Source organism: Pavona decussata, unplaced genomic scaffold (assembly GCF_977016875.1).
Source record: "Pavona decussata unplaced genomic scaffold, jaPavDecu1.1 SCAFFOLD_286, whole genome shotgun sequence".
Lineage (NCBI taxonomy): Eukaryota > Metazoa > Cnidaria > Anthozoa > Scleractinia > Agariciidae > Pavona > Pavona decussata.
The window spans coordinates 1,224,666-1,248,183 of record NW_028145687.1 but is presented as its reverse complement, the minus strand read 5'-3'; the positions used below and the strand labels follow the sequence as shown (position 1 = coordinate 1,248,183).

Below are 23,518 nucleotides of genomic sequence, written 5' to 3'. Positions count from 1 at the left end.
GCTGTTTAGTTATTCATTCAACCAATCAGGAGAGAGACTAACTTCAAACGTGACTTTAGACGTCTTTTCCCGCGCTTTTTAAACTAAGCTTTGAAATTTCATACTATTTCCAACAATTTAACGTCTGTTTGTTGTAAAAATGAAGGTTTCTTTTCAGAAAACCCCTTTGCCAAATAAATGAAACCAATTTTTGTTAATTCCATGTTTATTTTTAGTACGGTAATCCTACTGCAACAGTGATAGCATTGTGTGCCCTCCGTGACGTCAGTCTTGAGCAGGAGTCAAACCAGCTAGCGATAATGGAGCTGGGAGGAATTAGCATTCTGCTCAATATTCTAAAAACAGACCACTGGCGCTGTGTGGTAAGGAGCACAAAGAATGCGCGGTTTTTATTTATTTGTTTATTTGTTTGTTTATTTATTTATTTATTTATTTTATTTACCATAAAACACGTTAATGTAAGACAAAAGTAGCAGTAAAAATACGGCGAGGAGACCTCAAGAAACCATCGGGCTTCTATAAAGAGGTCACCTCGAAAACACAATAAATACAAAATAGTGTTGCCTATGTGCGACATGAAAAAAAAAATCAGAATTATTTCAATAAAAAGTTGTACATTCGTTTCTTGAAGGATGGAAAGCTAGATGAACCAGCGATACTTATTGGAAGAGAATTGAGAATAAGGAGAATAATGCCTGTGCCGTGGACACAGTTCTGATTCATTGAGAGTTTACAACTAACGTTTTCAGTGGTTTTTTCTTTTAGGTTGGTTCCCTTCAAATCCTCAGGATTATATCACACACAAAAAGGATCAATATGGAAATTTATCGTCTCGGAGGTGGGTAACATATGAGGTGGATAATACTCCTTGTCATCCTCGTTGTGTGGATCAATGTTTCGAAAACTAAGAAGGCGACTTAGAAGTCATACGAACTCGAAATCGTTGTTCAAGCCTTGCATTATTTCAAGTAATGGATAAAGGGGTCTACAGTTACTAAAGAAACTGTGATGCTAGAGGATAGTGGAGTGAAAATGAAGGCAAATTGGCCACCATAAAGACAAGCAAAAGCTGAAGTTTCTAGCATTAGCCCTCAATCAGAGCTTTGACACATGGAATGACATCTAATTCGTGCAGATCTGTGGCAAGATAATACAGAGATTTAAAATTACGTTGGCGGCAAACGGCAGAAATTTTTATCCTACATTTGCCGCTCGCTGTTTTCAGTTTCTTAGTAAACTTCAGTAGTTTTGCCTTAGCATCAAAGGCCAGAATTATTTTGCACCATTCTCATCTATGCATCCACCTTTTTCAAGAAAACATAAACGCGAATCTGACGTTTGTCGTTTTGCGCGACGTTAGGAGGACGCATACTATTCGTGTCGCTTCTTTCTGGATGTTGTGCGATTGGGCGCCATCTTGGAATGACTGACCACTCGCCTCTATTTCAAGCGAGAGCTTTGAATCCTGCTGGCTAAGTGAAGTCCCGCGGGTTGACTCGCTTCGGTTTGGATGCTATGAGATCGAACGCACTTTACTAATCCATAATTATTACTAGTATGATAGGGATTAGTGCTATTCTTTTCCTTCTGTCTACATTTAAACATTTGTAGGCAAGCTGATCATTTAATTTTCCTTTCTCTTGCACAGGAATCCAACAACTTATCGAATGTCTGCAAAACAATAATAAAGAGGTCCAGTCCCTTGCGGCGGAAACACTTAGTCACATGATCACATTTCGACTGGCTTATAACGCCGTGAGGAAGGGAGGCGGAATTAAGAAATTGGTAAGATTTCATTAGTTACACTTGGCATACGCGTTAGATTCACCTCCAATCGGTATTAAGAGTGCCTTTCGATACCATGACCAATCACAACACAATGAACCAGCCAGCTGTCAAATCAAATACCTGTAATAGGCGCCAAGCGCGGGAAAACGCATGTGACACGGACACGTTTGGTTTCGCTTTCACTTTTAATTGGTTAAGAAATTGGCGCGAGTTTTCTTTAGCCAATCACAAAGCAAAACGTCATACAGCAAAACCCAACGCGAATTCCCTCGACAATCAATTGAAAAACTTCACTATTTCATGGGATTCAAACAAGATTAGGTCTTTATAGTTACTGACGGTGCGCTTACTCTGTAAGTTGATTCAAAGTAAAAAATTGCAAAAAAAGGTCTGGTTCACTCTAGCGAGAGAAGCGGAATCGAATTGCAGTCGGAATCAAAAGAATCTTCTGACCTAGAGGGAATCAATACGACGGAAGCAGAAACGGAAGCCTCGCTTTCGTTCAAAATGGCAGAAAGCCGCCGTGTTTTCCGTTCGAGTTGATTCTTCTGCTTGCTCTTCCCATTCTGATCAACCAGTTCACACTTGACCTCAAGAGACGGAACCAGAAGGGAAATCGGAAGAAAAAGGAATCGTTCTGACATGATCCTTGCCATTCCCATTCCGTCGAGCTTATGATTGCGATTCCGTGTCCGTTTCAATAAAAACCTGTTGAAACACAGTAGTTATTTTTTTGAAGTTCACTAAATTATTATTGATCTCTTTTCAGGTGAAAATTATTCAACCTGACAATAAAAGAAACAGCAAAACCTCTTCTAAAGACGAAAATGACTTTCGTCTAACTCAGAATGCCTGCAGTGCATTATGGAGCTGCAGCAGAAGTCCAAAAAATATCCAGGCCATCCGTGCGGCAGGCGCAGTGCCAATACTCGCATCCCTATTGGTCAGCAGACAGGATGACGTCATTTTACCCGCTATGGGTATTATCCAGGAATGTGCAAGCGAGGTATGAGGATGTAACACCCGTGTTCAACATCTGTAGTTATTTAAAAATTGCGTATTCATTCTCGTTGCGCTGATCATTGTTACCAGGAAGGAAGAAGAGTTTTCGTTATACCTGCCTTTGGAGACTTGTCCAGAATTTAACGCAGCCACGAAAATTTGTGAAATTCACAATTTTTTTCTGCTAGGTCTTCCTAATTCTGCAAAGTGTGTCTTTGAAAAAAAATTTAGTGATAATTACAGAGTTTTCGACAAATTAATTAATGTGGGAGTGCACCATAAGATTCAACATATGTAACGTTATTGAACGGAATAGAAGCTAATAGAGGAAACGACAAAATTAAACATCAAGCACTTTATCCAAGCGTCTGTTGCCAGTGAACAAAGCGTCACATCGCCGTTGAACATTTGTTGAGAAGCAATTGTTGAATGTTATTTTATAAAAAACAATTGTATTATACGCTTGGATTGGTTATTCTGCCCGCGTCAGTATGTATATCTTTAAGCATTTGTGACAATCGGTTCACAAATGTGATGGTTTACTTTTTGGCAGGCTTCGTTTCGTGAGAACGTCCGCAGGGAGGGGATGGTGGAGGCTATTGTCAACCACCTCAGGAGAGGTGACGTGCCGCTGAAGACATTGTGTGCGACCGCTTTATTTAAGGTGCGTATGCGGGAACAGTTTTTCATCAAAGTACCGATTAAGGTCTGCGTTTAGAGAGTTTGGTGTTGTAGGAAAAAATTATCTTCCTTTCCAGCATGATCGTTTAAGAGTGTTGTTAGGGACTCACCTGACGGTTCATCTAATTAGCGAGGGCCACAAATTTGTTAGAAATAAATTTACTGTCAGGTGTAAAGTCGTTGTCGTCACAGTGAGCGGAAGTTATCTTAAGAACCAACTAAATAGTAATTTATTTTAATAACGATTCATTAGTCTTAGAGCAATTTTAACAGAGTGAAAGTAAATTAGGTAAAATTTGATCCGAAACTAAAAAAAATCCTTGATTCACAAAATAAAACTTCTAAAATATTGATGCCGAAGACATATTTTTGCCCCTTGTTTAATTAATGCTTTATTTCCCGTCATACAGTGCGCTGAAGATGACGCCACGCGCGAGCTGATTTCCCGCCACGGGGGCCTGGAACTTCTCGTCCAGTTGATGACTTCTAAGCCCTCAGAGAAAGAACTGCTTGCAGCCACAGTTGGTGCCGTGTGGAAATGCGCCTTGAACAAAAACAACGTTAAAAGGTAGACGTATTGGAAAAATATCCTAGACGATGCACTGCGTATCTGTGGCCACCAACAAATTATTTTTGGGGAAGATTTTGGATTTACCTGCACCGATTTTTCGGCCTTATTCAATCGGATGGGCCAATTTACGACGATGCCTACTAATACCGAACTATTTTTGCGCGGTTTATGACTATGCGGGAAAAGCAGATCTTAGCAAGGGCTATGGAAATCCAAAAAGAAAATTGGAGGTAAACAGGCATTTTTCAGAGATAACTAATCAATAATATCTGTAAAAAGCGCCAAAATATAAAGCAATGTATGGGATTTTTTCCTAAATTGACGCTTAATTATCTCTGAGAAATGCATGGTTACCCCCAATTTTCTTATGAGATACCAAAAGCATCTGCTAAGTTCTGCTTTCTCCGTATAGTTTTAAACCGCGCAAAAATATTCCTGTATTAGTAGGCACCACCCATAGGAAACCCGAGTATCTCGAGATGCGCAGAACGTATGCGCAGTAACAAAAGTAGTCACCGTCCTTAAATTGGGTCAAATCAACCAGATAAATTGGTACCTGCGGAGTAAATTAAATTCATCAAATGAAAAGGTTTTATATTACGGTTTTACTTCATAGTAAGAACCTGTAAAACTCACAGTTAACGTAAAGGAAAACATTAATCTACAATACAAAGAAAAACCTCTCAGGTTCTTACGCGAGGTAAACCTTAAATCATAGCAAAGAGAACTTATTTAAAAAGTAATTTTGTGATGACAGAATTAATAAACATATGGGTGGATATTTTCGTTTCAGATTGGAGCAGTATGGTGTTGTCAAAGCATTAATTTTCCTGTTAAAAAATACAGAACAAACACACGAGGTATTTTTTTTATTAATTTCATTGCTTTGTAAACTTTTAAAAATTAAAACAAACGACAAAATCTGTAAATATTTATCTAAATGGAGCAACTTTGCGACGCGGACTTCTTTTGAATAGTACTTAGCTGTTTTAAATCCACCCTCTTTAGGTGATTTTGATTGTTTTAAGATAAAAAAATATACACTGGTTCAACAAATGTAAGAATAACAGCGAAGATATACGAGTAAAATTTATAGGTACTAAAACTAATATGCCAATGGCCATATAGCTCTTGGAAGAAAGTCTCTCTGTTCTCGAGAGTGTAACAGCCTATTTGCGTTTGGTTCGCATGTTGTATTTGTGCGCATTACGGTGTTTTATTATTCCACCATTATGTCACTTCACCAAATAAGGTCAAGAGAACGCGCAAAATATGAGACCGTAATACACTGTAGTGTCCCGGTTTGACCGGTTTACAACAGAGCGAATACGGACAAAGATATTTCACTGGCTTTCTGTGTTGTTTACGTCATTTGCGCTCGGCACGTATTGACAGATACATAATGCGTGGCGTATTTCAATACTCTTACCATTAAATTGAAACCAAAATGGTAATCTCCTTTTGTAGTTGAAAAACAAATCTCTTTAACGATGGTTTTACATATAACACGCGCTGAAAACCATCGAATAAGATATATGCATGTATGTACTTGTTACATTCGTTTGTCAACACAAATGCGTTTTTCGTGCACTGTTTAATCCATGCTTTTTCCATCGTTTATTTTCCAGGTTCTGGCCAACACGCTCGGTGCTCTGCACGAGTTTGCGTACAGTAAGCGAACTCTTCTCACACTAAGAGATGAAAAGGTTATTCCTGTTGTTGTCCGAGTGCTGAAAATGACGGAGAATTCTGTTCTTGTTAACGCCACCAGGGTCCTAGCAGTGTGCGCTAAAGAAGAATCATGCAGAAGGTTGGTTTTGTTTTAGTTAAGTTTATGTTAAAGCGGTTTTTAATTGAGTGTCGAAAGTAATTTCGCGTTTGTTTTGGTTTTACATTACTACGCTCTATGATTGGTTAAAAAAACTCGCGCCACTTTCTCAACCAATGGGAAGCCAGACCAAAACTAATCCTTTTTTGGCCGCACGTGTTTTCCCGCGCTTGGCGCCAGATACATGAATTTGTTTCGAATTCTGATTGGCTCGTTGTGTTGTTTGCATCTGTTGCGATTGGCCAGAGTAATTGCTTTGGTTTAGGTTTTACGATACTTAGTCAGAAGCCGCTCTATTATAAGTAAACTCTTTTCATTGTAGACGTCATAGTAGACTGATCACAAGTAGACCATCATAGGGACCTTACGAGAGCACGACGGCAACGCAAACGAAAACATCACTTAGAAATAAATGTTAACGTTATCTAATCTACTTTGTGATTTTTCCAATCTGCTCAACTTGCACAATGTAACGAATTATCCAGGAACATGATTTGTAGCAGCGGTTTTTCACATCCGGAAAGAGAAAGAAAACTTCACCGTTCACTTAATTCTATCATTTCACCTCGTGAAAGTGCGTCACTCTGTGATTGGCTAACAAAACTCGCGCCACTTTCTCAACCAATGAAAAGCAAAATCAAAACCAATCGTGACTTGCTCGCACGCGTTTTCCCCCGCTTGGCGCCAGTTACATGTATTTGCTTCGAATTCTGATTGGCTCGTTGTGTTGTTTACATCTGTTGTGATTGGCCAGAATAATTACTTTGGTTTTGCTTTTGCGACACTAGATTGGGAACCGCTCTAAAAACCAAGTAACGTAGTTTGTAGTAGTCGAACAGAGCACAGATTAGATTTGAAAGTCAAAGAATGAACGCCAGTTTATCTGCACACTGATTTAATTTTGTGGTTAATTTCATATTTCTATTACAGCACTGTTCTTCGCACTGATGGGCTCAGGTTACTCTGGTCTTTGCTGAAATTCCCTGATCCGAAGGTGAGTGTCTTTATGTTTTTAATCTTTAATTGTGATAATTGCCGTTAGTAATCTGGCAGTACACTAATCTGACAAGATTGAGCTTAATTTTAAGAGTAAAACAACTTCATGATTTTTGGTCTTTGATTTTTAGGTTGTAGCAGGCGCTGCCGAAGCTATCAGTGAGTGTGTTGTTAACGTAGCGGTAAGGGGCGTTTTTATTTTGGTACTTTTATTTACGAGACGACTCTCTGAGTTAATACTGCTGAAAGAAAAACCAACTGTAGCAAGAAATATACCACTTCTACTGAATTTCTTTGTTTATGCTTAAACAAATAGACGGCTCTCATTCAGTTGCATTGACTTTAATGCAGTTGGCTCATGGATTACTACAAGTCGATAGAAATCTCTATCTTGCTGTGTAATTGTTTTAAACACTTCTGAGCGCAAACTGTTTCTGGAAAGGATATAGGTTTATTACGCTAAAGAAATATTGATCCGGCCTTAATTTTTTTTCTATATATCCTGCACTTTTTAGTCCAGATATTTCTGTAGTTTTAATCTATGATTGTCATATTGTCCTTCCAGGAGTCAGCCGACATTGTGCGATCATTCGTTGGGGGCCTGGAACTTATAACTAGCCTTCTTCGATCGAATGACAAGCAGGTAATAGTCCATTTCCAAGTTGCTGTGAACCTCATCATTAAATCAAGGCTAATTGCAAAGATTTTGATACGAAAATTAGTTTTGTTTGCATATGAATGAAAACTAATTTTCAAAATAAAAACTTTGCAATAAGCCTTGCTTTCATGGCCTATTTTGTCATATTTAGTTTTGTGATGCCCCTTGCAAACCCGAATCTTTTTGTTTATTTTTTATGCAACCTTTCCTTTTATAATAAAAACACAATGACAGAATAGGGTTCGAATATACTCATAGTGCTCTCAGTTTCCTTGAAAAACCACCCTATTTTTTTTTTTCTCATGGTACTCAATTTTATATTTGAGCAAAGGTGCCTTGTCAGTTCTTCGGTCAGTTTTGACCAAACTACAGCGAAATTCCTCCGAGACTGCCACTCAAAAATAATATATTTAGTGGGCAGAACATCCGTCGATCGTCGTTAGCCGTTTGAGTGTGTCGTTAAGTCTTTCGAAACTGGTCCCTTAACTCATCTTGGTTACTATGTAGGGCAGAACGTCCTAAACAGTCTTTCATTTCTTCCCTAGGTTCTTATATCTGTCAATAAGGCAATAATCAATATTGGCAAAGACCGTGAAAACCTTTCCATCATGACGGATTATGAAGTAGTTCCGCTTCTTATTCATCTTGTCAACACGGTAAGAATAATAGACTCAAGTTAAATACGATAGGAGTTAAAACACGTTAGCTGTGAATCAGGCAAAACATTACAACAATGAAGGAGTTAGGATCCCTGTGACTCACTTACTTAGTTTGGGCAAACTTAGATATATATTGAGCCACAGTACACCTATAAGGAGCTTCAATCTCCATGGTCGTTGTTAGGTTGTGTCATCTTGCTCTTTCTGGTCAATGCCTGCCCGTTCATAACCAAGTTCCTGTAGCACTAAATGAGTGAATGAAACAGTTTTTTTGTTTGAGGGAAAGAAACGACGGAAGGAACTAGAACTTTTATAATCGACCCTAAGGTCGAGAATAAAATGCACTAACCCCTTAACAACTGGACACACCTTCACACAACCCAGGCTTTGTATGCTAAAAGGTAACACCTTTTTTGGTAAGAAAGTTATTTAAAGTGTTCAAACTGAAAGTCTCATGTTTTAGAATTTTATAATACCAGCAGCATGGTATCATTCATTCAAGTTCTAATAGCTTTCCTAATTGCTATCACCTCTTTAGGAAGACGAGGAATTAAAAAGATGGGTAGCACAGGCTATCGCGACGTAAGACATTTCTTCTTTTTAACACAACAGTACTGAAATCCAAATAGGGTCTTCCGATTCAGCGGAAAATTCACTTACATGGAACACATTTTTTCTGTCTATTGAAAAAGTGTAACGCAGATTAAAAAGAAAATAAAGTTTGCATTCCATCATTATTATTTCAAGGTGTGCTGTAGTGGAAATTTAATTTTATCGTAGACAATGAATAACAAATTGCATTGTGCAAATTGAAACAAACACCACTTTGCATCCAATAAGCTGGCAAGGCGGAAAAAGTCTTTCCATTTTAGCTTAATCGGAAAACCCTAATTTTCTCCGTGTAGTTGTCTGTTATAACGAGTCTGAAATGATACTCTTGCTTTTGCGTTCTTTTCTAATCCACTGCACGTTTTTTTAAAAAAAAGATGCTGTGGAATAGAAAGGAACGTGAAATCATTCTCACCAGCGGTCGTTCCACTGGCTGACAGCCTCAAACGCTCCGCTGACGTAGCAGTTAAACGCGCAATCGCATGCGCACTAGAGAGATTGTCATGTGACCCGTACAACTGTTATTTGATCCATCAACATAACGCACTAAAGGTAAAGTGAATTTTCCAATTTTTATTGAACATAATTGGGGGGGGGGGGGGGGGGACGAAAAAGCCACATAACAAAAGATTTAATCAGCAAACTCGAGTTCACCAAGATACCTAGCTCTTTAACTGTAAATGCTTTTGCATCTTGCTACGTATTTTTCTGTGTTTTTGGCAATATCCAAGCAGCTATATCACCTCGCTATCAAAACCAGGCCAGTATCATTGATATGAAAATTACTTTTGTTTACACTAGCTCTCGCTTTCAAAATGGGTATAGGAAATTTTGAACTTTTGGGGATTGGAAGCCCGCTGAACAAAGTGAAAGAAGGTGCGAGCCAGAGAACGTATTTTCTTGTTCCTTTTGGTGCAGCCACCCCCTACCCCCCCCCCCCCCCCCCGCATGGCCCCACTACACTTTGCAAAGTAGAAAGGGAATAGTCATTTTTTAAGTAATCTATTTGATTAAAAAAATTATGACAGTTGTTTTTCAATTCTTTCTCAACAGACGTTGCTTACCCTAACAGGATCACCAGATCAACGAGTACAAGAAGCTGCAGCAGGCTGTATAAAAAATATGCGCATTAATACTATAAACATTCTTGAGCGCTGAGAATGATAGGAAAATGTAAAATTCACATTTGACAACGTTTGAAATAAAACGCAGCAGGTTCACGTGTTTGAAAATGGCAGTAAGCTTATTCGCCCTGGACAAATCTTGTTTTCCTGATATTTTCAATGCAGTTCTGTCTTTGACACTTACATCTAATACTATCCTTTTCGCACACACACACTCTCTCTCTCTCTCTCTCTCTCTCTCTCTCTCTCTCTCTCTCTCTCTCTCTCTCTCTCTCTCTCTCTGTCACTGTCTCTCTCTCTGTCTCTCTCTCTGTCTCTCTGTCTCTGTCTCTGTCTCTCTCTCTGTCTCTCTCTCTCTCTCTCTGTCTCTCTCTCTCTCTGTCTCTCTCTCTCTCTGTCTCTCTCTCTGTCTCTCTCTCTCTCTCTCTCTCTCTCTGTCTCTCTCTCTCTCTCTCTCTCTCTCTCTCTCTCTCTCTCTCTCTCTCTCTCTCTCTCTCTCTCTCTCTCTCTCTCTCTCTCTCTATCTATCTAACGCACGTATTATTGCTCAGAAAAGTCCCTTTTTCTCAAATATTAAAGCACGAATATTAAAAAAATAGAAACTTGCAAATGAACTTGTAACGCTTGAAACTGGTCTTTGCCAAACTACATCTGTTCTGTCCATTAACCGATTGGTTTTTCGCGTTTAAATTTTCTGAGACGCGATTTTCTCAACTTCCACCGCAGTTCTAGCTTTGACACCGTGCAGAAAATACTAGCCCGCTCATACTCTGTCTAATGCGCGCATAATTGCTAGGAAATCCCCTCTTTTCTTGGACGTTAACACATGAATAAAGAAACAATAGAAATTGGTCAATGAACTTGCAGAACTTGAAACTGGTCTTTTCCGAGTGTTGCCAAACTACCGCAATTTTGCTCATTAACCAATTTCCATTGTTACAATATTCCTTTTGAATATTCAGAAGCGATTTTCTCCGTTTCTACAAAAGCAATAACTTTGACTCTTGCACAGTACATTAACCTGTTCACACTATTTGTAACATTTGTGTTATTGCCCGGGAAATCCCCTTTTTTTCTCGGATATTAACACATGAATATTGAAACAATAGGAATTGGTTAATGAGCTTGTAGAGCTTGAAACTGGTCTTTTCCGAGTTTTGCCAGACTACCTCAGTTTTGCACGTTAACCGATTTCCATTGTTACGTTATTAAGAAGCGATTTTCTCCGTTTATACTGAAGCAGTAACTTTGACTTTTGCACAGAATGCCAACCTGTTCACACTCTTTGTAATGTATGTCTTATTTCTCGGAAAATCCCCTTTTTGTCTTCGATATTAACACATGAATATTGAAACAATAGAAATTGGATAATAAGCTTGTAGAGCATGAAACTGGTCTTTTCCGAGTTTTGTCAAACTACCTCAATTTTGCTCATTAACCGATTTCCATTGTTAAAATATTCAGAAGTGATTTTCTCCGTTTCTCCAGAAGCACTAACATTGACACTTGCACAGATTATTAACCTATTCACCCTCTTTGTAATACGGTAATAGCCCACGTATAAGAACCTGAATTTTTCAATTTAGCCTGAATTGGTTCTTATATAAATGGTACTTAAAGCAAATTTAGGCTACCAAGGTTCTTAAAATAGGTTCTTATATTTTCATATGAATTTCATCTGAATATACTATATATATATTATAAATATCATCTCATAATACAGTATAATGGCAAACGCAATAGACATACAACATGGTACTTAAGCTTGAAAGAAAAAATAGTTATGTCAAGTTACTTTTAAATAGATGATCTTAATTCAGCAGTTTCTACCTATACACGTTCATAGCAACCCCACTGATAAGAACCTAACTTAAAATTTTAGCCTAAATAGGTCCTTATGTGGAGGGGGCTTAAAATGAAAATTTTAGCGTAACAGGTTCTTAAAACCCAGGTTCTTATACGTGGGCTATTACTGTATCTGTTATTGGCCTGGAAATCCCCTTTTTTCTAGGATATTAACACATGAATATTGAAACAATAGGAATTGGATAATAACCTTGTAGAACTTGAAACTGGTCTTTTCCAAGTTTTGTCAAACTACCTCAATTTTGCTCATTAACCGATTTCCATTGTTTAAATATTCAGAAGCGATTTTCTCCGTTTCTCCGGAAGCACTAACTTTGACTCTTGCACAGAACATTAACCTGTTCACACTCTTTGTAATATCTGTGTTATTGCCCGGGAAATCCCCTTTTCTCTAGGATATTAACACATGAATATTGAAACAATAGGAATTGGATAATAACCTTGTAGAGCATGAAACTGGTCTTTTCCGAGTTTTGTCAAACTACCTCAATTTTGCTCATTAACCGATTTCAATTGTTCAAATATTCAGAAGCGATTTTCTCCGTTTATACTGAAGCACTAACTTTGACTCTTGCACAGAGCATTAACCTGTTCACACTCTTTGTAATATCTGTGTTATTGCCCGGGAAATCCCCCTTTTCCTCGGATATTAAAACATTAATATTGAAACAAAAGAAATTGGTTAATGAGCTTGTAGAGCATGGAATTGGTCTTTTCCAAGTTTTGCCAAACTACCTCAATTTTCTTATTAACCGATTTCAATTGTTTAAGTGTTCAGAAGCGATTTTCTCCGTTTCTCCAGAAACACTAACATTGACGCTTGCACAGAACATTAACCTGTTCAAACTCTTTGTTATATCCGTGTTATTGCCCGGGAAATCCCCTTTTTTCTGGGATATTAACACATGAATATTGAAACAAAAGGAATTGGTTAATGAGCTTGTAGAGCGTGAAACTGATCTTTTCCAAGTTTTGCCAAACAACCTCAATTTTGCACATTAACCGATTTCCATTGTTACGTTATTAAGAAGCGATTTTCTCCGTTTATACTGAAGCAGTAACTTTGACTTTTGCACAGAATGCCAACCTGTTCACACTCTTTGTAATGTATGTCTTATTTCTCGGAAAATCTCCTTTTTGTCTTCGATATTAACACATGAATATTGAAACAATAGAAATTGGATAATAAGCTTGTAGAGCATGAAACTGGTCTTTTCCAAGTTTTGTCAAACTACCTCAATTTTGCTCATTAACCGATTTCAATTGTTCAAATATTCAGAAGCGATTTTCTCCGTTTATACTGAAGCACTAACTTTGACTCTTGCACAGAACATTAACCTGTTCACACTCTTTGTAATATCTGTGTTATTGCCCGGGAAATCCCCCTTTTCCTCGGATATTAAAACATGAATATTGAAACAAAAGAAATTGGTTAATGAGCTTGTAGAGCATGGAATTGGTCTTTTCCAAGTTTTGCCAAACTACCTCAATTTTCTTATTAACCGATTTCAATTGTTTAAGTATTCAGAAGCGATTTTCTCCGTTTCTCCAGAAACACTAACATTGACGCTTGCACAGAACATTAACCTGTTCAAACTCTTTGTTATATCCGTGTTATTGCCCGGGAAATCCCCTTTTTTCTCGGATATTTACACATGAATATTGAAACAAAAGGAATTGGTTAATGAGCTTGTAGAGCGTGAAACTGATCTTTTCCGAGTTTTGCCAGACTACCTCAATTTTGCACGTTAACCGATTTCCATTGTTACGTTATTAAGAAGCGATTTTCTCCGTTTATACTGAAGCAGTAACTTTGACTTTTGCACAGAATGCCAACCTGTTCACACTCTTTATAATGTATGTGTTATTGCCCGGGAAAATCCTCGATTTCCTCGGATATTAACACATGAATATTGAAACAATAGGAATTGGTTAATGAGCTTGCAGAGCATGAAACTGGTCTTTTCCGAGTTTTGCCAAACTACCTCAATTTTCCCCATTAACCGATTGCTATTGTTTAAATATTCAGAGGCTTTTTTCTCCATTTTCATAAAACCTCTAACATTGATACTTTCACCGAATGTTAAGCTGTTCCAACCCTTTCTTATGCACTTGATATTACTCGGGAAATCCTCTGTTCTCCTCGGATATCATTGCATCAATATTGGAACAATAGAAATTGGATAATGAGCTTGTAGAGCTTGGAACTGGTCTTTTCCAAGTTTTGCCAAACAACCTCAATAGGACATTTTCACTATGGCGTCATTTTACTACAACTACCAGAATGCTTCTGGTTTTTGTTTTCTCGTGCTTATTAGAAGGTAGTTAGAGCTATTGTTCTTTGCTGTCCACTGGGATTACAGAATTTGAATTTGAAAAGGAAAACGAAATGAATTCTGGTAGTTGTAGTAAAATGACGCCATCATGAAAATGGGCTATTTTGCCCATAACCGATTTCTTTTGCTTAAATATTCAGAGACAAGTTTCTTCATTTTCATAAAACCTCTAACATTGATACTTTCACCGAATATTAACGTACTTACATTCTTTCTAATGTGGTTTTGCCCTTGAAATCCCCTTTTTTTCTCGGATATAAAGACATGAATATTGAAACAATAGGAATTAGTTAATGAGCTTAGAAAGCTTGGAACCGGTCTTTTCCGAGTTTTACCAAACCACCTCAATTTTGCTCATTAACCGATTTTGTTTAAATATATTTCCTCCGTTTCTGCAGAGTTACTTACTTTGACTCTAGCACAGAATATTAAGCTGTTTGCTCATAAACCGATTTCCATTGTTACAATATTCAGAAGCGATTTTCTCCGTTTCTGTCAAGTATTAACTTTGACTTGCGCAGAACATTAAGCTGTTCATTCTCTCTTGGCTGTTCACCCTCTTTGTAATGACCATTTTATTTCCTGGCAAATCCCCCAATCCGGATATTTATACATGAAAATTGAAACAATAGGAATCGGATAATGAGGTTAGAAAGCATGAAACTGGTCTTTTCCGAACTTTGTCAAACTACCTCAATTTTATTCATTAACCGATTTCTTCTGTTTTAATATTCAGAGGCAATTTTCTAAAATTGCCAAAAGAAAATCAAGATGAGCTTTTGAGAAGCTTTGGCAAGCCAAGCTGCATTTTGAATTTCTGTGTCATGTTGTGCCATTCCTCTGACATATATTCAAAGGCTTTGGACACGTGATCTTACCTAAAGACCCCCACCCCACCCCCACGCGACCCTCATTTGTTTTGCACTTAATTTCGCGATTCAAGAGCAAGGACTGGTAACAATCATGGTTTTCGATCATGCTCGCATGAGAAAACAGATTAGAAGACGTTCTCGTTAAGTTTATTAATAAACAAGTCTTTCCAAATGAACAGTCAATACAAAAATATCAAATTTATGAATACAAAAACATATGTCCCAGATCACTAAATAATTACATATATATCTACAGACAGCAGAAAAATAAATAATTTTATCTAGCTTATTCACAAATATGTACGGTTCTAAATAATCTGATTCCATCAGTGAAATGTATGTTCTGTGTTTGGAGAGTAGAATTGTTTCTGAATCTCTCCAAAGCTATTTACATTTGTATGGCTATGTAGGCTCCAGATGAACACGACATTCAGCTTCCCGAAATATGGATTCTTTGAAGATCTTAATTGGATTAAGCACTTTTTTTGTCATGAAAAAAATTTGCGTGACCAGTCACAAACGTGCGACCGTGACAAGTAACGCAAGATAAGTATTTACGGTGGAACTGACTTTCCTTTGGAAGGCGTGACAGGTCTTTCAGTGGAAGGAGTCGGTGAGCCCTTGGGACTATTACCCACTCTCTTGGCAACACCAGGAGACGCCCGGGATTTTGGCCGGGAAGGACCTTTACCGGAACGTGGAGATCCCCCAGTTTTAGTTCCGGTTCCGGTTTTAGTTCCGGTCTTTGTAGTGGTCCCCGTACCGGAAGTAGCGGTAGACGAGCGCCGTCTTGGAGTTACTTTAGACTCGTCCAACTTCACGTCTTGCCCTACTACTAAATTGTTCGTTGTGACAAAGTTCACCATCCATTCCGGCATCTCGCCATTGGTGGTTTTCTGTTTTGTTTTCTTTGTCTGTTTAGGTGACGTATTTCCGGCCGAGAGGCTCGTGGGGCTTTTAGGCACAGCGTTGAGCTGGTCCGTTTCCGTGGAGGGTGGGGTAGGGGTACCCGGGCTGAAAAACTGAACAAACACCAAGGGTCAGACAGTTTAGACGGTGTTTAACAAAACCACGTTCTAAGCCATTTTCAATTTTGCCAACAATCAAATCTAAAATTTTTTTTTGCGGCTGACGGTAACAAGAAGGCGCATCCCAGACTAGAAAACTATTTTATCTACCTAAAAGCGGTGCCTACTTTTGTTACTGTGCATACGTTCTGCGCATCTTGAGATACTCGGGTTTCCTTTGGTGGTGCCTACTAATATAGGGATAGTTTTGCGCGGTTTAAAACTATGCGGCGAAAGCAGAACTTAGCAAGTACGTTTGGTATCCAAAAAGAAAATTGGGGGTAACCATGCATTTTTCAGAGATAATAAAGCTTCAAAGCTTTGGGAAAAACACCATACATTGCTTTGTATTTTACTGTTTTTTAGAACAATTGTTGCTTAATTATCTCTAAAAAAAAAATGCGTGGTTACCCCCAATTTTCTTTATGGATTTCAACAGCCCTTGCTAAGATCTTCTTTCCCCGCATAGTCATAAACCACGCAAAAATACGTCGGTATTAGTAGGCACTGTCCTTAAAATAGTCCACTTATAGACAAATTTAGAGGCCCACCGATTGTCTTAAGCCGCGGCCTAAGTCAGACTCTGTTTAAACAACTGGCCCCAAATGTTTTAGCATAACTAAACGAAGAGCTACAGAGACCAAGTTTCTTGCTTTCTTTCTTTTCTTTTTTTTCTTCGCTGCTTTACGTTTGAGGAACGACAAGAAAAACATCGCACACTGAAGACCATTAGTAAATAAATGAATAAACAAGAATTTCAGTGGCTTCCACAGAGTAGCTCTTTCATCCACTGTTTCCAGGCCGAATTGGAATTTGGAAATGTTGGTTTTTGTAGAGGAAGGAAAACCGGAGAACCCGGAGAAAAACCCTCGGACCAGGGGCGAGAACCAACAACAAACTCAACCCACACATGGCGTCAACACCGTGAATCCCACATTGGTGGGAGGCAAGTGCTCTCACCACTGACCAACACTTTGACTTTCAATCATTTCTGGTCAAGCTGACGTAAAACTGTTTAGCGCATGTGATACGAAGGCGAATAAATCCTCATTTATCAAGTTTTCCCAGTAATTTTGGATGGGATTAGAGTTTAACTTTCTAAATCATGCTTTCTTGCTAGTGAACATACCTCCATTGTGGGTACCCTGTGCTTAGCATTTGGAGATCTTTCACTGCTGCTTCCACTATCGGATCGTAATCTGCCTGAAGGGTTAACCGCATTGTGACTGAACCGCGGGCTCCCAGACCTGCCCATAAGGCGACCAGAGTAGGGTCTGGGTTCCAGTGATATGCCACTGCTTGGTCTGCCTGAAAAACATAAACAGATCTATGATTGGCTGTTCAATTGGTAATTAGGGTGTGCTCTTGGAGGGGTGCTACAAGTGAGGAGATCAACCTTTCCTTGTAAAAACAAACCTAAAGTCACAGAATGAGGCTGAGTCCGTGGACATAAAGAAGGATGATCATTCATGTAAAAGCTACTGAGCAGTACTTTTCTGTGGTGCTGTTTATTATGCTGTACAAGGTGGTTCTAACTTTTGAGTCTGTGGATGTAATCATAAAGTGTGACCATTCAAATGAAAGCTACTGAGCGGTACTTCCCTGTGGTGCTGTTTATTATGCTGTAAAAGGTGGTTCGTACTTTTGAGTCTGTGGATGAAATCCTAAAGTGTGACCATTCAAATGAAAGCTACCGAGCAGTACTTTCCCGTGGTGCTGTTTATTATGCTGTACAAGGTGGTTCGTACTTTTGAGTCTGTGGATGAAATCCTAAAGTGTGACCATTCAAATGAAAGCAACTGAGCAGTACTTTCCTGTGGTGCTGTTTATTATGCTGTACAATGTGATTCTAACTTTTAATTCTGTGGATGAAATCCTAGTGTGGCCATTCAAATGAAAGCTACTGAGCAGTACTTTCCTGTGGTGCTGTTTATTATGCTGTACAAGATGGTCCTAACTTTAGAGTCTCTGGATGAAATCCTAAAGTGTGATCATTCAAATGAAAGCTACTGAGCAGTACTTTCCTGTGGTGCTGTTTATTATGCTGTACAAGGTGCTTCTCACTTTTGTATGAAATCCTAAAGTGACTATTCACATTTACCCGTAGTATTTCGTTTTTATTTTGTGCAGATTTTACGTTAACATTCTTCTTTAACAACCGTAGGACTGAGTAAGTGGATGAACTTAGACTAACGAACGAAGCGGTTAAATTGAGAAGTTATGAACTACCAATACCTTGATTAATGTCCAGAAGTTCATAGTCTTCGTTGATGGCACATTCCCTGATTAAAATAAGAAAGAAAACTGACTGAATGAACCGTAGGTCTTTTACAAATCACCGCGTTTGAATAATGTCGACTGAAATAGAAAATAGCCTGCCCAGCAGGCATAATCGGAGGGGGGGGGGGGGGGGTTGGGAGGAAGAAAAATTACGAGAAAAAGAGGGACTTTTTCTCTCACTTTTTTCCGCTCCCCACTCCCCCTCCCCGGTTACACCTGTTACGCAGGCTAATAGAAGAAGAACCTGATTTTACGATCGTCGATCTAACGATATTCCCGATTTAACTATCAACATTCTGTGTCCCGGCAAAAGTTATTTATAATTCGGAAGTTCGTTTACAACAATATCCCGAGTTAACGATGATATGATTTCGCTGTCCCCTTGTCATATCGTAAAATCGAGGTTCCGCTGTGTATCAGATTTAAGCAAACTGTACCTCATGGCGTCATCGTCACTATTGATTCTAAGAGGTCCCTGTGAACACAGAAAAATGTAAGCCTTTGCGTTTCAACCTCAAAATAAGCATTGTTCTAACTGACGCTGACCATTTGACAATTTAAAAGTGTTAACAAACACATTTATAGGAGCGTGAAATAGAAGCAGTTGAGTGGTTTGTACTTAAGCTCTCACTACACATTGTCTCTCTTTCTCTACCAAGGGACTGGAGGCCCACACACGTGGGGCAAACCATCACCGTGTTCAACACTAAAATTGTTGCGTGAAACATTTTCGAAGTAGAATCATTGAGAATATATTAGAGATCGACTGTACAGTGGGTCTACGTTCTCGATAACAAAAGCCTATTATTAAGGAAGAATATCAGGTTTCATCTTAACAGAAGAGGGATTCATGAATACTGTCCCAGGTGGACAACAGAAACTAGCAAACTACCCTTTGATGGGACTAGCATCCTACCCAGGAGGGAAGGGGTAGTGATGTTCCTAATGACTTCATACTGGGTGTCTAGTGACGGACTAGAATCTTATCCTGGGTGTTGAGGGGGTTGGGATTTTGGGGAGTAGTACTACGCCTAGTAGCTTCATGCTGGGTATCGTGTGATGGACTACCATCCCATCCAGGGGGGAGTAGTAATACGCCTAGTAACTTCATGCTGGGTATCCTGTGATGGAACACCATCCCATCCAGGGGGGAGTAGTAATACTCCTGGTCACTTCATGCTGGGTATCCTGTGATGGCGGGAGAGGTGATTAGATTTAACTGTTGTATTCAAGAAGGCAATTGACAAACACAAAATACATCATCATTTACCAGTCTCTTGGAGCGAAGTCCCGTAGGCGTTCTTAGTTCAGCTCTCATGATGTTGTTCAGCTCGCGTAACTAAAACAAACGAATTGGAAATTTGCAACATCAGTAACAACAATACTCAGCAAATTATTTTTGTTTGTTTTTTCTTGGGGGTGGGGAGAGAGGGGGAAGGTCAACTTTCAACATGACAATCAATAGTTGCGGGAAACACAGCACGAAAGCAGGTAAAGGAGGAGGCCAAGGATTCACTTAAGAGAATCAATGCTAGAATAATTGAGCCTGAACGCAATTTAAAACTTTGCGGGAAGAGAATTTCCATGAATCAAGAACTTAGAGATAACATTTCTATGACGACACGCAAATGTTTATAGTGTGGGAACGGTAAGCTTCTGGGAGATCTGTCTGTTTTATGACGTCACAATAAAAGGACCAATAGCGAGACATTACCTCTTCTGCATTCATCACTGTCATATCACCAAGGATCTCTCGTCTCCAGTCCCCCTTCTTCATCTTCATCTAGCGTGAAAGTTAAAATAGAGGGTTTGTTATGTTAACTTTTCCTCTTATATAGTTTGGACGTTTCAAGCAATCAAAAAACGTCTCAATAGCTTTACAGTGTCAGTACTCAAAATATGTTCCACATTTTTTTTTTTTTTTTGTGATTTTTCAAAATAAAAGGAACATCGTCAGCGACTCCAAATTTAAGAAACACGTATATAAATTGCTCTTGAAACAGTTAGATTCTCTCGAACACTTTAGCACAATTAAGACTTGTTAGTTTTAGCTAATCATTTTTGCGTCTCTTTAAAGAGGGCCGAATATGCAAAATATGGGGCAACCGGTTATAACGTTTTCTACCCTCCGCAAATAAAGTCGTTGTTGTTTCTTAGTAAGAAAACATGGGGTTGCCAATTTGAAGGTGATTAAAAAATTAAACAATACTTCATAGTTGGACAGCAAACTAGACTGTTATCAAACTGACGTTCTCTCGAGTGGGCACGTGTCTAACTTAGCGTGTGTTTCCTTTTCTCTCTTTCATCTTCTTCATAAATCAAATATCATTTTATAAAAATAAACCAGTAATGTCTTATTAATAAACATCTTTTTTCGTAAGCCGAGCCGTTCGTTATTATCGGTTCCATGTAATATTGTACATACCCGACTCCTTACTGCTGGAGGAGTACTCCTGCAATAAACAGTGAATGAAGTTATGTTAAAAGACAGAGCGGTATTTAGTTGAGTGTCAAAAATAATTTCGCATTTGATTTGTTTTTCCTTACAACGCTACGTGATTGGTTAACAAAACTAGCGCCACTTTCTCAACCAATGAGAAACCAAACCAAACCCAATCGTGTCTTGCTCGCACGTGTTTTCCCGCGCTTGGCGCCGGTTGCATATTTGCTTCGAGATTTGATTGGTTCATTGTGCTGTTCACCTCTGTTGTGGTTGGCTGGAGTAATTACTTTGGCGCTCAAGTAAAACTTCGCTCTAACCAGCGACAATATCGACCAAAAGTCTTGGGACACTTGAAGAAAACTTTCCCGCACCCCACGCCTCTGCCAATGCAATGTTGATTTCAAGCGTTATTTTCACCGTGAATCATTTCAACCTCAATCAACATTATCCGCAGAAGATTCAAGTGTCACAGATAACTACGAAGAAGACCACGAAACATATCCTGGGCGGGATATTTAGCCATATTACAAACGCATATTTTTTGCACGAGGTTTCCAAAGTGCGCCAAATAATTTTGGCAAAAATTGTAGCTAATAAAAATTAAAAAACTGCAACAAAACACGCTGTACTCACGGCACCAAGCTCCCTCCAGTGGAAGTCCGTTCGCGGAAGAAAGTATTTTCTTTCCGAGCCAAAGCTGGTGATGTCTTCTCTTTCATCAGTTCTTGTACCTGGAATTGTGGTAAAACAAACCAAGCCTTAACTTCCTAATTTTAACATCAAACTACAAATTCTCCCTCATACATTCGTTGTTTTTCTTCTAGTGCCAGTTGCTGAGAATGTGGTTTCAGATTGGTTCAAGTCGTGATCTCTTTGGAGAAGGAGCTATGCACCACGAAGTCTTTTTGTAAGCAACTGCAAAAACAAGCTATGACACGGGAGTGTTGCTGTAGACAACACTTTGCTAACGTTCATTTTAACTGTTGCTCATAAAAGCAATGATCCTGTGGCACATTGAGGAAGATTTCAAAAATAAGAAACCATAATAAGGGGGTTTTAGCGACCCCTACGAGGTACAAGAAATAATCTTGGCTGCATTTCTCCACCTTTTATCAAGTTGCAATCCAGTTCCATTCCCACCAATCAGTGTACTTGTTTATTAACTTACTCCGTCCCTGCTATAATTAAGGAACTTAAGAAACCACGACGGCACCTCCAACGGTAGTGGCGTTCGAGTTAAGGAAAAGAATGAAAAATTCACCATCGTGAGATAGATAGATCGATACTTTATTGAATAAAACGTGCAGCATGTGTTCACGTTCTCCACAAAACCTTAAATTTGGTCAGTTCACGTTGTTGTATTGCAGAAGACGGCAAAGGTTAAAATGCACGTGCAGAGCGATTGGTTTTGCTCATTAAACCTAATGTTTTGTGGCGTTGTCGTTGCCGTCGCCGTCGTCGCTGCTTACGTTCCCTAATCGCTTTGTAAAGAGAAGGAAGATTTTTTGGCAGACCGCCCAAAGGGTACAATACCTGGTTTTCATTCTCATCAGGTATGGTTTGGAGAGGAGGACTGACTTCCCCATCCTCCCCTCCCACAGCAGAATGCCTTGATTTTCCTTTACCATACTCTGGCACTGCTTTTACTGTTCTTAAGATCACGTGAGATGCTGAAAAATAAATCCACACATTTTTGTTTTTAATTTCACATATTTAATTTAATTTTTTAATTTAATGAATTCATCACTGTGGATATTATACAATAGAAATACAATAAAAGTACAGTAAAAATACAGTCTATGACGGGGGAAAGAAACAGAACTTGCGTCCCTATTGCAATCTGACCCCCTACTACTACAAGAAAAAGCTACAATCGTAAGTAAATAAACAATCGTAAGAAAATAAAAGATAATGTCGCAAGCACCATGCACTCTACCTCGGAGGACTATAGGATACAAGCTTAGATAAGTAGATATAAATTAAGCTAGTCTTGAAAATGGGGAGTGAATTAGTTGTTGAACATATTGTACAACAAGCTAATGCACAAATATTTGGTATCGTCTCAACAGAAAATCAGAGACATAATCAACACAACGTATCTAATAAACCCTAACCCCCTCCTCCCCCAGGGCTTCTGTACGTTGCATACACGGAAACGTTGTCATTTTATGAGCAGAATTTTGCTATCTAGAAACATAATTTGGGAACTTTGACATAACGTTTGGCATAATTTGACAGAATTGGAAGTAGTGTTAGCAGCTTTATATGCCACTTTTAGGAGCACAATGAGCCAAAGGCTCCCCCCAACCCCCAGAATAAAGGTATTAAGCTCCTCTGATCGGTAAAAACAGGTGGCCATCACTCAGAGCGTGCGGCTTTCCTGCGGCATTTTTCACAGATCGGTCTACTTGTTTAGATACGCATGGAAATGCTTTTTCATTCGAAAATTCGCATGAGAATTGCGCAAAGTTTGAGACTGGGTAAGGCTCCCATGGAAGACTTAATTTGTGAAAACTTCAATCTTAAAATAAATAGGTTTGTGAAAAACACCGTTACACGAATATATAGGAAATGTTCGCTCATGGTAAAAAGTAGTCGTAGACGATATAAGGGCGTGTTTTCCTCAAAAGTCCCAAAGAGTTTTCGGCCCCGAGAAATATTTTTCAAATCCGCTTTCTATCGGTTGGTGTCAGTTTTTCATGCAAAGTAGCCAAAAGTGTTTCAAGTTTTCACTTTCA

General features: G+C 38.8%; 2 protein-coding genes across 6 annotated transcripts in view; one reads left to right on the top strand and one right to left on the bottom strand.

Moving 5' to 3' along the window:
* LOC146455087 (armadillo repeat-containing protein gudu-like) overlaps positions 1 to 10,140 on the top strand; it is a 34,368-nt gene extending 24,228 nt beyond the window's left edge. For 4 of the 5 annotated variants that reach the window (XM_085094695.1, XM_085094698.1, XM_085094696.1 and 1 more), the window contains 15 exons: positions 216 to 362; positions 766 to 838; positions 1,649 to 1,785; positions 2,558 to 2,794; positions 3,344 to 3,454; positions 3,882 to 4,039; positions 4,836 to 4,902; positions 5,671 to 5,852; positions 6,801 to 6,864; positions 6,998 to 7,048; positions 7,432 to 7,509; positions 8,070 to 8,180; positions 8,722 to 8,765; positions 9,170 to 9,344; positions 9,846 to 10,138. In XM_085094695.1, the coding sequence (XP_084950821.1) occupies positions 216 to 362; positions 766 to 838; positions 1,649 to 1,785; positions 2,558 to 2,794; positions 3,344 to 3,454; positions 3,882 to 4,039; positions 4,836 to 4,902; positions 5,671 to 5,852; positions 6,801 to 6,864; positions 6,998 to 7,048; positions 7,432 to 7,509; positions 8,070 to 8,180; positions 8,722 to 8,765; positions 9,170 to 9,344; positions 9,846 to 9,950 (1,740 nt within the window). In that variant the 3' untranslated portion in view covers positions 9,951 to 10,138. Of the gene's footprint in view, positions 1 to 215; positions 363 to 765; positions 839 to 1,648; positions 1,786 to 2,557; positions 2,795 to 3,343; positions 3,455 to 3,881; positions 4,040 to 4,835; positions 4,903 to 5,670; positions 5,853 to 6,800; positions 6,865 to 6,997; positions 7,049 to 7,431; positions 7,510 to 8,069; positions 8,181 to 8,721; positions 8,766 to 9,169; positions 9,345 to 9,845 lie in introns of all 5 variants that reach the window. The other variant, XM_085094699.1, reaches the window with a different exon arrangement.
* A 4,981-nt stretch (positions 10,141 to 15,121) lies between these two features.
* Positions 15,122 to 23,518, bottom strand: part of LOC146455086 (uncharacterized) — a 36,151-nt gene continuing 27,754 nt past the window's right edge. The window contains exons 34-42 of the mRNA XM_085094665.1: positions 22,314 to 22,450; positions 21,414 to 21,511; positions 20,763 to 20,790; positions 20,052 to 20,120; positions 19,608 to 19,676; positions 18,775 to 18,812; positions 18,293 to 18,339; positions 17,187 to 17,365; positions 15,122 to 16,012 (exon numbers count right to left, since the gene is read on the bottom strand). Coding sequence (XP_084950791.1) covers positions 15,545 to 16,012; positions 17,187 to 17,365; positions 18,293 to 18,339; positions 18,775 to 18,812; positions 19,608 to 19,676; positions 20,052 to 20,120; positions 20,763 to 20,790; positions 21,414 to 21,511; positions 22,314 to 22,450 — 1,133 coding nt within the window. The 3' untranslated portion in view covers positions 15,122 to 15,544. The remainder of the gene's footprint in view (positions 16,013 to 17,186; positions 17,366 to 18,292; positions 18,340 to 18,774; positions 18,813 to 19,607; positions 19,677 to 20,051; positions 20,121 to 20,762; positions 20,791 to 21,413; positions 21,512 to 22,313; positions 22,451 to 23,518) is intronic.